This window comes from Haemaphysalis longicornis, unplaced genomic scaffold, assembly GCF_048455015.1.
Source record: "Haemaphysalis longicornis isolate Haplotype H1 unplaced genomic scaffold, Haemaphysalis longicornis Haplotype H1 scaffold_2, whole genome shotgun sequence".
Classification (NCBI taxonomy): domain Eukaryota; kingdom Metazoa; phylum Arthropoda; class Arachnida; order Ixodida; family Ixodidae; genus Haemaphysalis; species Haemaphysalis longicornis.
In genome coordinates, this window is record NW_027526295.1 from 125,650,239 (window position 1) to 125,665,715 (window position 15,477).

The following is a 15,477-nucleotide window of genomic DNA, read 5'->3' on the forward strand; positions in this document are numbered from 1 at the left end:
CTGGTGCGAACACGCTTTTTACGATACAGGCATGAGCGAGGCAAGCTCCAAATATGGGGGAAAAGCGCATGACATTTGGGCGTCTGCGGGTACGCGGAGGGCGTTCATGCACTGCGTAGGTCTCGGCTAGTGAATGCTACGACTACAAGCCGTCCTGGGAGGCTTATCTTGTGCATTTTACAGCCGACAACATGGCAGAAGCGCGGTACGATGATTACTGAGATATTGAGAATGCCCATCCAACAAAGCCATTGGTTATGTTTTACAGAACCGAAACCGAAACCGAAACTTCTGTGATTGCTAACCTTGGGCATCGTCCAATCACGGCGCCCCTCCTCTCAACGTCACAGCCTTAGTTGGTGCGGCCGCCGCAAACCGCGCATGGTAGTTTTTCTTCTTTCGCGCTTTGTAAAACAATTACCGATTTGTCAACCGGATAAACGATGAATAGTGTGCTAATTTGAGCCAGTCTACGCAGTGCAAGCAAAAACGGGAGCTTGACAAATTCACTTCAGTGTCCCTTTAAGGGGCTCGCCTTGTCGTCGTAGCTCTCTTGTTGGGCCCAAGTAGAGCCCCACGATGTACCGTCGTAGCGGCGACCCACAAAGATTTCGAAAATTAAGTGGTTTATATTGTTATATTGTCATTACCGTTCGAAAGTCGTGAACCTCTGGCACTTGTCATACATCTCCCCGTTCTTTAGCGCAAAGAAAACTGCAGGTAGAGTTTAGGGAGAATATACGTATTTAACCACCAGTGCCAGCTTTTGTTTAGTTAGGAACGCTCATTTGGTTGGTTTTTGCTTAGCGAAAAACAAAGTGGCAGTGAAAGAAACCAATGTCACGCTCCAAACTGCGCACTAAGGCGCCGGAGGCGCCGGCACGTGCCGGACGAAAAGCAACTAAAAAAATTACAGATCTCCCGATGGCGCATTTTCAGGCAGGGGGCGCGCGAGCACTGCGAAAGCGGGAAATTAAAATAGCATTATACAAACCTCCGTTCCGTTCATCGAGAGAGGAGTGTGACATTGCGGCGAAGAGCGTGATGGGTGGTAGTAGTGAAGGGATAACGGCGCTACAGCCCATTATTTCGAATCACTGCTCTGCACTTCCCACAGCTTTCACATCGAGTGCAACGGCTGTAATTTTTTCTCGTCACAACAATTGGCCTGAATGAAAAGATTTCCTATTTCCAGCTAAAATTTTAGAAAAGAAAGCATATTTGTGAACTGTTGTTTTTCTCGTAATGAAAACGGAATACAAAGGAATAACCGCTACGGCAGTAAAATGAGACCGCTCCCTGGTTGTGCTAATAGCAGTGCTTATTTTAAGCATTTTTAGAAAAGTAATTCAGCTAAGACAAGCACTACCCTGTTGTACAAGAGTGAGAAAAACGGCAATCGCCCCCATTTTTCTGCATGTAAAAAGAGGATACTGAGTTCACCCCGTGTCCTCGCGACGAGGGCGTCTCACTGTAACTTCTTAGAGCTCCCTACGCCTATACAGCCTTTGTGGGTGCACGTTGATGGGCTTCTACACTCGCCTGTGTTTATCGCAATTTTCGTCATCGGTATTTGTTAACATTGATCAATACTTCTTACCTGTCATGCCAGACTTCAATAGCAATCCCCATACCTGACACGGGCCACAGTACAGTTCACGTCGTGCTCGGTACTACTCGCCATTTACAAATGTTAAAGGGTATTTGAAAGGAAGCATTTCTTCAAGCATTGAAACACTGCTATATAATACCGTTACTAACAGCGAAATACCTTCAGGGCGGAGACTGCTGTGCCAGCTTGCCACAACAATGCACAATTCCAAGCAGCTGGCAAAACACTTCCCGTATTTCTGTTCATTACGTATATTCGCGTTTTTGCAGGCCAACTTTGCGAACGACATGGCTCGGCGCTCAATGCGTCGAATAAGCGCCGATGTCGTACCCACGTTTTTGTATCATTTTGAGCCAAACATACCCTTGACGAAGTCACCTCGCGGATCCTCATAGCAGTTATTCTAGCAATATCGTGTGCGCATAGACGAGAAATTGTTTTACAGTTAACCACACAAATTCCTGCAGAAGCACGCAAATGTCTTTTATCTATAATTGTCAGAGCAACATTACCTTTGCCACTTCCACTCCTATAGATGCACGATCAACAGTAAGGACCAATCAAACATATGAATAGCCTACTACCAACTGTTCCCCTGGGCTTTGTAAATATGTATACCCTTTATAAATTTACAATGGCTCCTGTTTTATTCCAGCAATGTCCCACAATTTACCACGTTTTGTTAAGAAGCTACTTCATGTCTGTTGCTCCAGTACTTCTGCGTCCGAAGGCAAGCGGGTTTATAAAACTGAAAAGTGCGAATCCATTCGACCACCCTATAATCGACCCTCAGCTACTTTCTCATGAAGCAGATATTGAGACTATGGTAAAAGGTAAGTCCAAAGTTCACTTTTTACGTTCGGTAACACTAATTAGTGAATTTGTATCCTTCCCTGATAAGTTAAACAGTGCTAAAATAATTGCTCCTATTCCAACCTTTAACGTTTTTATTCATGGCCGGTGTCCAAAGTGGGTTTCTAACGGAAATGGCACTCTTCCCAGACGATCGTTTCGTAAGCTCCATCGGATACGAGCGTTGTGCGCACCGACATCCAGATCCTACCAAATTCTATGGCCTAAGAGGAACTCTGAGCAAGCAACGCCTGCTTCACCCTTGTTTGGCTATGAGCGGAGGCGCGCAGTGTCCATTGCCAAAACAGCCTTTTCATTTTAAAGCTTGCATAATCCTGTTTACTTTCTTCAGAAACCGGTTCACAAATGAGCTGATGTACTGTTGTCAATAACCTTTTTGCGAGAGGCGTAGAATTTCGACTTTCTGGAAATCCGGCACTCGGGCCATTTTAAATATGTTGCCACTCCACGACCACAAAGGTATACTGTAGTAACGAAGTGCTGGGAATGGAAAGCCTGCGAGAAATTATAGGACCGCTGTATTACAAGCTCCGTGCCCCTTGAACGTAGATAGTATGGAAAGGTTACACATAGGGCACCTGTGTTGAATGTGTCGCAAAGATAAATACATCTTCAATAACAGTCCATTTTTACAGCTTCATCTGCAAATAAAACGAAAAGCAACCATGCAACAAGTACCAGCTCGCCAACCTTTTACACCGATAAACGCGGTTTTGAATGAAAACGCAAAAGGAAGAAAAGCCTAGCTAGTTGGTACGGTTGCATATTAAACTGAACTATCAAGACCGGGCAAGAAAGCGTGACGGTAGAGGCGCTGACTGTTAACGAAAGGGTTTTTTATCTAACATACACATATACACATACATCTTTTCATGCGCATTCATTCTGTATATCAATAAACAACTACAAACTTTTAGCAGACCTAACGAACTCACAGCTCTGAACATAGAAAACTATTTTGTCTATCTAACAGGCATGAGGATGGGTGGCTTATTCATTCTTCCCAAAAGTTTTTATGTTTAAGGCTTTCACTACTTCTCTTGTGTTATCACCTTGTTGACATCATTGCGCTTTGTCACTGAAGAATATCGTGCATTTGCATTTTGTGCGCTTGAGTGACAGGTGGACGGAGAACTTACGTTTTTGCGATGAATGATGCTCTAAGAGGCTAAAATTCACGCACTTTTCCGACTGTACCATATACACGCGTTAACACGGCAAGGGTGTCTGTTATACAAGTAAGTTCCTTCAAACACTCAACAAACTGGAGGGTATGGCGCATGCAACATTTACTAGCCAAGCTGTCATTTTTGTTTTTGTGCATGCGTTAAACCGCAGGACACACTCAGCCGAGTTTTAGAAAAAAAAACATTTACGGTATATAAGTTGCGTACCTTCATCATACGTTGTGACATCCCATATACGTGTAGGACAACACTACAGTAAAAGTTTGTTAATTAGAATCTCTAGGGACTAAAAAAAACTTGCGAATCGTCTCAATGTTGAATTATCGTACATTATACGATGATATAAGATTAATGATCTGAACAAGATGTATAAAATATTGATCTAAACAAGATGTTCTGCTGGGGTTTATACCTAATTGCAGGTGTGGTTCGAGGTGAAAGATAAAGTTAATTCAAATAACTGCAGGTTAATTCCTGTTGTTGCGTAACGTGTGAAATGTAAATAACCGTAATGACCCTGAAGCCTGTTAAGAGCGATCTTATAGGCGTTAATGTGCCCGTAGCTGCAAATAATACAAGCTTCATGAACACAGTGGACAATTCTTTCAACCTATCTCGAAAATTTCACTTCAACTTTCTGACATATTGCTGCCAAGAAAATAAAACTTAGCACCTTGGGCAACTTTTGTTGCTATAGGAGCTGGCGATTTCTGAAATACCTCACCGTTAAAGCCAACAAATGCATTCCTTATACAAAAAAAAGTTCCTTGAACGATTCTGCAGGCATGACAGATAAATTCCGAATTGCAACCTCATCATTGTCCGGAATACTTGTTTCCTCCACATAATTTATTAACTTATCGTCTGATAAAAATAGCAGAGATACTTTATGTCTACGCTAAATCCACTTAACTCTTCTTTCCTATCAGCACGCAGAAATTAAACGACAGCTTCTGAATTTAACACAGCAAAGGGTTCACCTACAGAAAGGAAATAAAGCTTTGTGTGAAAGAAACATAAGACCGCCATATTGATCTGAATAGCATAAAACGACCTCTTGAAACGTCCAAGCCCCCACGTTTTAACAACTTGAGTGCTCGTTTTTTAGCTGCTTCCAGGCACACCTGATATTCAATCAAACTCCTTACAGCTATCATCGCCTTCTCCGACAACATCTCGTCTGGCATCACTATGTCCGATTTTATAAGCGGAAGGTTCATGCTCACAAGATGGCGAACAACAGTCATGATACCTTCAGAATTGGTATGAGGAGCCTTCTCCAACATTAACACAATCAACACCACACCTGCCTTGGTCACTCTGGAGAGCACAACGTGCGACACTTCTCGCCAAAGCCAGCCTCTGTGCATCGCTGATATAAGGTCCAACCATGTCCTTCTATTTTCTTGCGGGAAGTGAAGAATGTGTGTGCAACCCATCAGCATTGAGTGGGGCTCGAAGTGTGGGCAGACCAGTCCCGAAGCAGATTTCAACGAGCAAGCCGCCCGGAAGCAGTGCCAATGGTACAGGACTTGCCTTCATAGATGGGATAGTAGAATACTGGTAATTTTATTGACGTGGGCAGTGACGATGGTAGTGAGTGAACAACTTTATTTTACCCGAGACAGTAATGGGAAAAAAAAGAGGTGGAGGCCTTTTTAGTTGTCCCTCACCCCCCCCCCCCCCCCCCCCTCTATAGACGTAGGTCCGTGGTCCCTGGCGGAGTGTTGGCCTACGTGGACGGCCCAGAATTGAATGTACAGGTCTGAAATGAAATGAGCCACATGGCCTCCCACGGCTCCGAGGAAGTTGTTTCTAGTGCTCTAGGTGTGCTGTTGTATTTCAGGAGGCAAGCTCATAGACTGCGTTGAAGGTCAGCCTACAGTGAACGTACTTTATGCTTGCCCTTATAGAGCCGGTGTCGCAGCGACTGTAGATCACTGGATTCGACGAATTTAGGTACTGTAGCAGACGCCATCCTCCTGACTCCCACTTTCTGAATATGCGATGATATTCTGGATGCGTGGCTTTTCCTAATCTGGGATGATTATGTCCAGATAAGGCACCATGCGTCCCCTATCCCCTGTGCGCAGTGATGGCTCAGTTGTTTCCGGTCAGTCTTGGAGGCGAAGATTTCGAGATTCCCAATGAACGTTTTCATTTCCCGGCAGAGCAGAGTGGGCTGACAACCATATATTTTGGACCTCTCGGAGTTTTGACTCTTTGAATCTCCTGAAGATTCGTTGCGCCTGGGGTAAAATCCTTCCCATGGTGAAGTTCCTGGTCGCAGATTTGGAATCAGTGATAATTTTTGCTGCAGTAGAGGTAAGTATTACGGAATTGTCCGCCTTTCCTTCAACCTCTAGAGCATCCGTGCGGATTGTTGTGGAGGCTATGGAATTTTCCTGTTCATCGACCTGTGACAGGGTCATGGTGTTGTGGCCACCGTACTCGGCCGCAGGCACGTTGACAACATCATCGAAGCGTTAGAATCGCCTTCGAAGGGCTTTGGGTCGTTTGTTTCTGTGTTCTGGATTATATCGTGCCGTTCGTTTCATCTTTTTAGATTATTCACGTCATACCAGCGTCACGGCTCTAAAACATCGCGCATCTTTACCTATCCTATCAGATCGACGTAAACTGTCACGTTTATCATTGTTTCATAAACTGTACCATCACTCTTTTCATCCTGATTTCTTTTCATCGACACGACCATCTTTCCCCGACGGGACCATGCCTTAAAAGTGACACGTGTGAAATGCCACACTTCCAAATATTCACAATCCTTCATACCTCGCACAATTGTGGATTGGAATGCCCTACCATCTCACATTGTAAATTTTACAGATCCGACCAAATTCCAAGAACTTTTACACACTTACTTCGTATGTTAACTTTACTAAAAAGTGCTTTTATAGGTTCTAGAGTTCCTTCAAGATTTTTTGTTTGTTTTCTTTCTTGCTTTCTTTTTTTTCTTTTTTTGCCTCACACCCACTTGTATTTATTTGTTTGCCTATTAACGTGCTGCTAGTATTCTTTTTTTTTCTCGTTCTCAATGTATCCTGCCCCCTATGTAATACCCTCCTAGTGAGGGCCTTTAGGGGTATTTTTGAATAAATAAATAAATAAATAAATAAATAAATAAATAAATAAATAAATAAATAAATAAATAAATAAATAAAGAAATAAATAAATAAATAAATAAATAAACTGGGTTCACATTCCTGGTCATAGGGAATATATCTACTGAGTACGTGATTTTATTTCATTTATTTGCTCCTTAAAGGCCCGAAGGCATTACATAAGGGGGGCTTGCGCCAAGGTATAAGAATACATACACCGAAAATAACAACAACAACAACAAAACTACAATAAAAAGCAACATCAGTTAGGAATAGCGAAACTATTGTAAACATAATTACTCGACAGAGAGAGGGAGAGAGAGAGAAAAAAAAGAGAAAACGTGACCGGAGTTTTCACAATCGATTCGGCAGGGGTATCACGTGAAGGCTGAAAGGTTCGCCTTTTCAAGTTTTTTGCGAAATAATTTTCGGGTAGGGCATGAAGCTATGTCATTGGGTAGGGAATTCCAAATTTCTATTGCGTGAGGAAAGAAAGAACTATTCATTGATAATGTACGGCACTTGATTCTAGAGATTAGGTGACTGTGGTTAAGACGGGCAGAAGCTCTTGGTGGGGGCGTTAATAAAGCATGTCGTGATTGGGACGGGAAATAAAAGGTGTGTAGAAGGCACAAACGAGCGATAACGCGGCGTGTAGCGAGGGTGGGGAGGTTGATGGACTGTTTGAGTGACGTCACACTGACTGTGTGGGAGTACTGTGATGTTATAAAACGGGTGGCACGGTTTTGTATCGATTCCAAATCATGAGAAAGATATGATTGCGAGGGGTTCCAAATTGATGATGCATATTCTAGCCTTGGTCGAACGAACGTTAGATATGCAAGTTTTTTAACATCGGCGGATGCGGTTTTAAGGTAGCAACGGAGGTAGCCAACTGTGCGTGAAGCTCTGTCTTAAGCACTAAATGATTAACATAGGCGGATGCTCACTAGATACTAGGGCTACAGTGGTCCTAGACCTCAAAAAAGCTTTTGACCGGGTCCGCCACGAGGCGGTGCTCTCCAACATCGTCCAGCTTTATGTGAGACAAAGGGTGTATCACCTGGGACATCAAGCTAAGTAGCAGAGGGACGCCTCAAGGCTCTGTGCTTTCTCCTTTTCTTTTATGTGTCCCTGATTATTCTACCATACCACCTTAACGGAATAGGACTGTACTAGTTCCTGTATACGGACGACGTACTGCTGTTGAACGGAATACCACCTTAGCGGAATAGAAGGACTGTACTAATTAATGCCTGTTTACGGACGACGTACTGCTGTTGAACGCATGCAGAAAGACAAAATAAACAGCTTCCCTAGTAAATGTGACATGCACCAGTTTGTGTGGTGTAACAAGAAAGGAGTTGCATATCAGTTACCTTTGTCGTGTGATCGTGTGTAGGTGGGACAGTCGGACAGGTGCATGAATTTTGCACTTGAATAGCATCATTCGTGGCTAAAACGTCGGTCCTTCACTCAGTTGTCACCCCATATCCAGAATGTAAACGCGAACCGTCGTTTATTATTATAACTATGTGACGCGATAGCGTTATTAGGCTTACTTTTTTTCATTTTGCTGCGTGCGCTAACCGTGCGGAGTCAGGCGCTCGGAAACACGCCTTCACTGCCTACTTGAAGCTACAACTGAGGCAGATAGATTAGAGAGCTGGGCAAAATCCAAAATACCGCGCGGCCACTCAAATGTGGTATGGAGGACAGTGATACTACGGCGAAGGAGAGGATAGGTCAATTAACAGGCGGCGCACCTGCGCAGTGGGGTTTGTTCTACACCCTGTTTGTGGTAGCATGCTCTCGAGACAGGGCCACCAGCTGTGCCTTCAACTGAAGCTATCACACCAGAAGGTTTCGTTCAAAGGACAGAAACGGGCAACAACACTAAACCTCCTAAATAAAACGCAAAAGATTGCAGCCACTCTCTCAAAAATAGGCCTAAGTTATGAAAACGGACAAACTAAATTATGTACCAATAAGAAACGAAATCCAGTATGTACCGTCTAATAAAACGAAGTTTCGAACTACTTACCTAGTTTAAGATTATATCACAGCCGTAAGCTCGGTTTTGAGAACGATTTATGGGGCCGCGTGGGGAAGCTGACGGGACACGCTAAAGGTTAGCAAAGATGTCATCCCAGAGAAGGTTCACGCAAGAAGTCCCTGCATGACCGTACTGAGCAGCGGTAGAGCCTGGGTAACGATCATCTTAACCCAAAACTCTTCAACCGATTTGCCCACATTGTAAATCAGCGGTGATGTAGAGAAGGAGTAGCAATGATAGAATAAGAAACTATACGACTGCTGCAAGCACTAATCATTAGCGGGAAATCCTACAGGCTGCACTACCACAAACGTACCAGCACCAAACAAAGCAAAATAAACACCATTATCACAGCAGGATATAAAACAGCCCTCAAGTTCCCCATCTTCGGCGCACGTTAAAGATCCCTAGTTGGTAAAAATTAATCCCATAATCAATCAATAAACCTCCAGATTTTCACGGTGATAAAAAGGTCGTGAAATTGGATGAATATAACACCTTTGCCGAAATAAGCCGAGGAGCCCTTCTAGCACTAATGGAACCGCTGGAAGAATCAAACTCTGCACGGGCCATTGTATATAGATGGCTAGCCACTCGTTATGGAGAGAAAGCCACTGTAAGACATAATCAACACGTCACGGATCCATCGACATCCCAGAAAAACATTTCCTCCTCGTAAAGGCAGGGATTCAAACGTACGTAATTAGAGACAACAAGCCATGAAAAATTCCTTAGAGGAAAGTTCCAAAACTGCGAAGATGTAGTATACAGTAGCGGGAGATGAATACAAAGGCACTAAGGCAACAACGGACGCATTGGGCTGCCTTGGCAATCTTTGCGAGGGCATGACCTTTCTACACATAGAAACGGGAAAAGTCCAAGTTCGAGCCATCCTCTTGGCAATCCAATTAGACAAACAATATATGAAATAGGAGCATGTACCTCTTTACGGGCTCCTAACAAGCAATAAGACTTTATGCGCCAGGCGGAATACATAAAAGGTTTGGGAAAATTTTGCCCTCCAGAATGATGGAAATTTATATCCCATGGACATCCATACACGATGCGATGAAATGGAAGGATGACGCCGGAAAAGAAGCAACCAAACTAATTTACTGTGCTCACTGCGACCACGGCTACTACACTCCCGCACCTGAACAATATAGAGAACGTCTCCTACTGTTGCACCTACGAACACTATCCTACGTCATGACAAATGGGTCTCAACGCCGAAAAATGGCAAACTTTTCGCAGGATAAAGCAACGCATATATCTACAAATCTAGATAGGCGAAGTCGTTCGGTGGGAAATATCATACTTCAACTTAAAACTGTGTTAGATGCGTGGAGATATGCACCCTCTTCTACGTAACATGCCCATATCGAGATTATACTTGGGGGTGAACAACTCAAATATTGCATATGCCACTATTATCAACAAATTAGAGGTAGTTTTGACCACCTCGTTATCTCAAGGTGCGCGTTAGCTAATTGAAAGGACAAAAAAAAAAAGCGGCGGCATCTGAGACTTTGGAGCTTTGGTATGCTCTTGCGTTTTCCACATTCTGTTTACTACTCCGAAGATCCCACTACTCAAAAAAGGTGTTTTCTGTGTGTGTCTATCTTACGCTTAGCAGAAAAGGAAACGTTCAGTCCGCAAATTACATAAAAATAACCCCTTTTAAACACTGACGCGTCTGCCTTCTCGCTCAAAATCACCAACACCCAGAAGCTGCTACCCTTTACAACAGCATTTGAAGCCACAGGGGGATAGATGGACTGCTTTTTTTGCTTGTGTGCCGCGGCGAGTAAGATCAGTTGTAGCTAGGCTTGCTCTCTTCTGTAATCTTGAGTAGTGTGAAGGCAAAAATTTGCAAATGCAGTAACTCCGTTTTTTTCGGTTCTTCGGCATCGAAGTAACATTACCATGCCGTACCTGTTAAGACCTAGCTGTACGTGTTATCTCTAACTTTTTATATCAGTAGGGTTATCAAGCAACAGGGAAAGTAGTTCACGCATTCTGAACTCACATACCTGTTTTGCAAAGAACCTGTCAGCCTGTCAGATAAACAAGTTGGTTTGCAATGCTCAGAGCTGCGGGTGCGTCAGGGCGGCAGAAAGATTGCACTAGTTCTTTGCTTGCTGATGTTAAAATTTAACGCGCTTAACTAGATGTGTGTCTCAAAATAACATTCAGTTGATAGTCAGCTCCTGTATCGTCCTTTTTCCCTATCTCCTCAGTGTTAGCGCTGTTTAAAATGAAAACGAAATAAATCCAAACACAGCCCCATGCCATTTTTACTAGTTGAGAATGCTCAAGTAGAACGGTGCACTCGAGCACTGAGACGTACCCCGAATTTCGCTCCGATATTTTGGGGGCAGGTATCGAGTATTGTGGTAGGCTAGGTTTTTTAGTTTTGCTAGCACTTTACCGCAGGTATTTTTTGGATGTGTACTTTCCTATAATGGGTGCAAATATATTGTCACGAAACCAAAGACGACACAGTTGTCTTCGAGGAAAACACGTATATTGGAGCCCACTTGTGCTCCCATTACAACTCAAAGAATACACAGGCGGCGAAGCCGCAGCCAACAAAGTGACAGACGCAATCGAGCGTCGGCAAGTCGGAATACGGCGGCGTCTGCTCTGCAGGCTTTTTATCATTCGGCGCGCATGGTTCTCAAAGAATCGATTCATATCGAGAACATTGTAGCTCAAGGAAGTTTATTATATGGTAGTGACGTTAGGGGAAGCAGTATCCTTATCTGAATGATATAGCCCGTGCGTCATAAAATAAAGAATAGAACACGCGCTTCGCTTGGGACACGGATAAGAGCCGGGCGCGGGCGGGCAGTAAAAACAAAAAATAAATAAACAAACCCGTACATAGTTTGCGGCATCATCCCCCCTCTAAGAGTGCATCGACCCGATGCTAAAATAAAACGACAGTCCGAACAAAAAACAACAACAAAAAGTCGCCATCTTCGGCAGTACGATTTGAGGTGAACCACGTGGACGACTTCGTGTCGCGTGCGTCGTCGCGATGTGCCGGAATCACCATCGGGGATCACTTCATACATAGATAAGTGCGCCAACACGTCGTAGAACCTGGCAGGGTCCGAAATACGGTCGCAGAAGCTTCTCACTGAGTCAGCGTCGTCGGATGGGAGTCCAAGCCCACACACGATCCCCTCGGCAGTACAGGGCGTCACGCCATCGCAGGTTGTAGCGTGCGGCATCCACCAGCTGCTGGTCCGTTGTTCGAACTCGAGCGAGTGGGCGGGCCTCCTCCGCGCGCAGATGGTATCCTTGGACGTCGGCGTTGAGGTCATCGTCTTCTACGTGTGGAAGCATGGCGTCAAGCATCGTAGTCAGCCGTCTTCCGTCTTCCCTACAGAAGCTCGAACGGGGTCATCTGCGTAGTTTCCTGGACAGCCATGTTGTACGCAAACGTGACATACGGAAGAACTTCGTCTCTTGTTCAGACGTTCCGTCAGTCCGTTCGTTTGGGGGAGGTATGCCGTCGTTCCTCAGTGACCCGTGTTGCTGAGCGTAAGATTCCTCGCATAACCGTCGCGGAAAGGCCCTTCCGCGGTCCGTGATTAGGACTTCAGGGGCTCCATGTAGAAGCACAACTTGGCCTATGAAAAACTGTGACACTTCTTGTGCAGTCCCCTTTGGCAGAGCGGCGGTGTCTGCGTAGCGCGTCATGTAGTCTGCCGCTACGAGAATCTACTTGTTATCAGATCGCGACGTAGGGAACGGCGCCGGAAGGTTCAGTTCAATCTGCTAGAAGGGCTTTGATTGGACGGCGATCGGCCGAAGAAATCCGGCGGGTCTCGTCGGTGGCGTTTTTCGTCGCTGGCAGTCACAGCAGCTCTGGACGTAGTGGGTGACGTCGGATGTAAGGGGGGGCCAGTAGTACCTTGCCTTGATTTTTCCAGTTGTGCTGGCTGTGCCGAGATGTCCGGAAGATGGGTCGTCGTGGCACACTTCCAAAATGTCGTCACGAAGATCTGCCGGGATGACAAGAAGATGACTTGTTCTGATTCGGAGAATTCTTTTTCACGAGGAGGGAGTTTTTCAGGCTGAATGCTAGGAGGTTGTGTTTGGAGGCTATGGTCGCGGTGACGTTGCGTCCTTGGAGGTAGTCTATCATGATGCGTAAGTCGGGGTCGGGACGCTGCTGGGCAGCTAGGTTGCTCATGATCATCGGTGATCATTACAGCAGCACGGTGTTCGGGGTGTGGTTCCGGCGTCATGAAGTGATCGGAGGAAAACGTTATCCGCCGGCTTGGTCTGTAGATCAATGATTGCACCACTGTCCGTCAAAAAGACCATTCCGAGAAGTACGTCGCAGGAGCAGTTAGGCAAAATAACGAACGCAGCAGGGTACGCCATGCCGTCTCTGGTGACGCGCGATATGCACGTTCCACTTGGGGTCACGAGATGGCCTCCTGCTGTGCGTATGTGCTGACCGTCCCAACTGGTAATAACTTTCTTCAGCTTAAGCGGAAATAGTCCGCTCATTACTGTGTAGTCGGCTCCCGTCTCTGAGGGCGACTACACCAAATCCGTTGATGGACACCTTGACGTCGGACGCCGCGTTCCTCGAGTTCCGGGTGCGTCGTGGCATCACATCTCGGCTTGTGCGTGTTGACGGTCGGGCAGTGTGCGTCGTAGTTGTCGTCATCGTCTCAGCGGCAGTCTCGGTCATGTCGGGTACGTATCGCGCAGTGTAGCTGTCGTCGTGTTCGGGAGTCTCGTCAGGGTTAGGTTGGGTCGTGTGGATGAGGGCATCTTGTGAATCAGTGTCTTCGGTGCGTCTTTGCGTCGTTCGAGGGTTCCTAATTTTTCGTCGTAGAGCAACTTTACCCCCAGAAGTTGCTGCTTTTAGTTTCCCCTGCGTTGGCTGGGGGACCTTCCACGTGAGAAGTCAGCAGTGCTACGGCGGTTCGTCGACTGGTACGCGTAGAGCGACGGTGAACGGTTGAAGCGGGCTGGTCCTCGGTTGGTGTTGGAGAGGTATTCTTCGATCTCAGTAGGCCCCTGTCCGGGTGGGGGGCTTGGGGCGTCGACGGAGAACCGTCGCGAACCTAGCCCCTTGTAGGGATTAAGCGGACTTCTGGGCAAGTTGGTATTCCATTGCAAAACTGTTCGAAACGCAAAACATAAGCGAGGGACGACGAGAGAGCACACGGACAAGTGCTTGTCCCTGTGCTCTGTCGTCGTCCCTCGTTTATGTTTTGCGCTTCGAACGGTTTTGCGCTTGTAGGGACAGCGACGGTAGAGGTGGTCGGCCTCTCCGCATTGGTAGCACAGCGGACGATTATCGGGGGTTCGTCATACGCCCGTTTTCCTCGGTGTCTGGGTTCGGGCTGCAGGGTGTCGCGTGGACGACAGTAGACGGCGGTACGGCGGGGCTTCTTGACGACGTGTTGGAGCTGGGCGGGGTCGACGAACAGCCGTGGAGTACGTCATAGCTTGCGGCTCGGAGTGTACATCGGATGGCATCGAAGTTCCCAAAGCGTTTTGAACTTCTTCCCGGATCACGTCAGTTAGGCAAGTGACTTGGGGATGCGACGTTGTGACGAAAAGCTTCCGCAGCTCCTCCTCCACTATTTCACGCATGGTCTCACGTAGTTTGTCGGAGCTAATGGCCCCGGCACCTATCGTCTCCGAAACCATCGTATAGGCTGGGCGGTCGTACTGACTCGTTCGAACTTCAAGCGCCTTCTCCATCGCGGCCGCCTCAGACGCGAATTCAGCCACCGCCTTCGGAGGGTTACGAACAAGACAAGCAAAAAGCTCCGGCTTCAATCCTCGCACTAGAAACATGAGCTTCTTTTCTTCACTCATTTCTGGGTCGGCAAGGCGAAAAAGTCGCTTCAGCTCTTCAACGAACATCAGCACGCTTTCATTGAGATGCTGCGTGCGTGTCTTTAGCAGCTGCTCGGCCCCTTCCTTGCGTGCCAGAGTCATGAACGTTTTGGAGAGCTCGGTCTTGAATAGCTCCAAGTTGTCAGCGTACGTTCGTGGTCTCGAACCAAATCTATGCGGAGTCTTCAAGGGAGAAAAACACTTGCCTGAGTGTTTCGTCGTCATCCCATCGGTTAAAGGTTCGGACCCTCTCAAGATGCTGCAGCCATTCCTCAGGATCTTCTGTAGGTAATTCATGAAATGATGGCGGTTCCCGGGGTTGCTGCAGAACTACAGGAGGGCTCGATGCGTTGGTCATCGTGGATGCGTTGTTCGTGGCACCGGCCGTGACGTCTTCCGCATTCAATTTATCTGCCAGTAGTCCAAACTCCGGCTTTAGGCCTTGCTGTCGGCGGCTGGAACGAGTTGGGCTTGCTTGACGATTTTAAGAGGGCTGAAAGTAAATGTACCCCGCTCCTCCACCAGATGTCACGACGCCAAAGACGCCGCAGTTGTTTTCAAGGAAAACAAATTTATTGGAGCGAACTTGTGCTCCCCTAACAACTCAAAGAACACACAGGCGGCGAAGCACAGTCAGCAAAGTGACGTACGCAAGCGGGCGTCGCCGATCGGAATGCCGCGGCGTCTGCTCTGCAGGATTTTATCTTGCGACGCGAGTGTTTCTCGAACCGTCGGTTTACATCTAGA

The 15,477-nt window shown here is 46.4% G+C and overlaps 1 protein-coding gene across 2 annotated transcripts in view; it reads left to right on the forward strand.

Annotated features, from left to right (window-relative positions):
- LOC144169191 (alcohol dehydrogenase [acceptor]-like) overlaps positions 1–15,477 on the forward strand; it is a 106,944-nt gene that overhangs the window by 75,376 nt on the left and 16,091 nt on the right. Inside the window, exon 9 of one of the 2 annotated variants that reach the window (XM_077698230.1) lies at positions 2,268–2,445. The exons of the other annotated variant lie outside the window; for it this stretch is intronic. Coding sequence (XP_077554356.1) covers positions 2,268–2,445 — 178 coding nt within the window. The remainder of the gene's footprint in view (positions 1–2,267; positions 2,446–15,477) is intronic. 2 annotated transcript variants of the gene reach the window in all.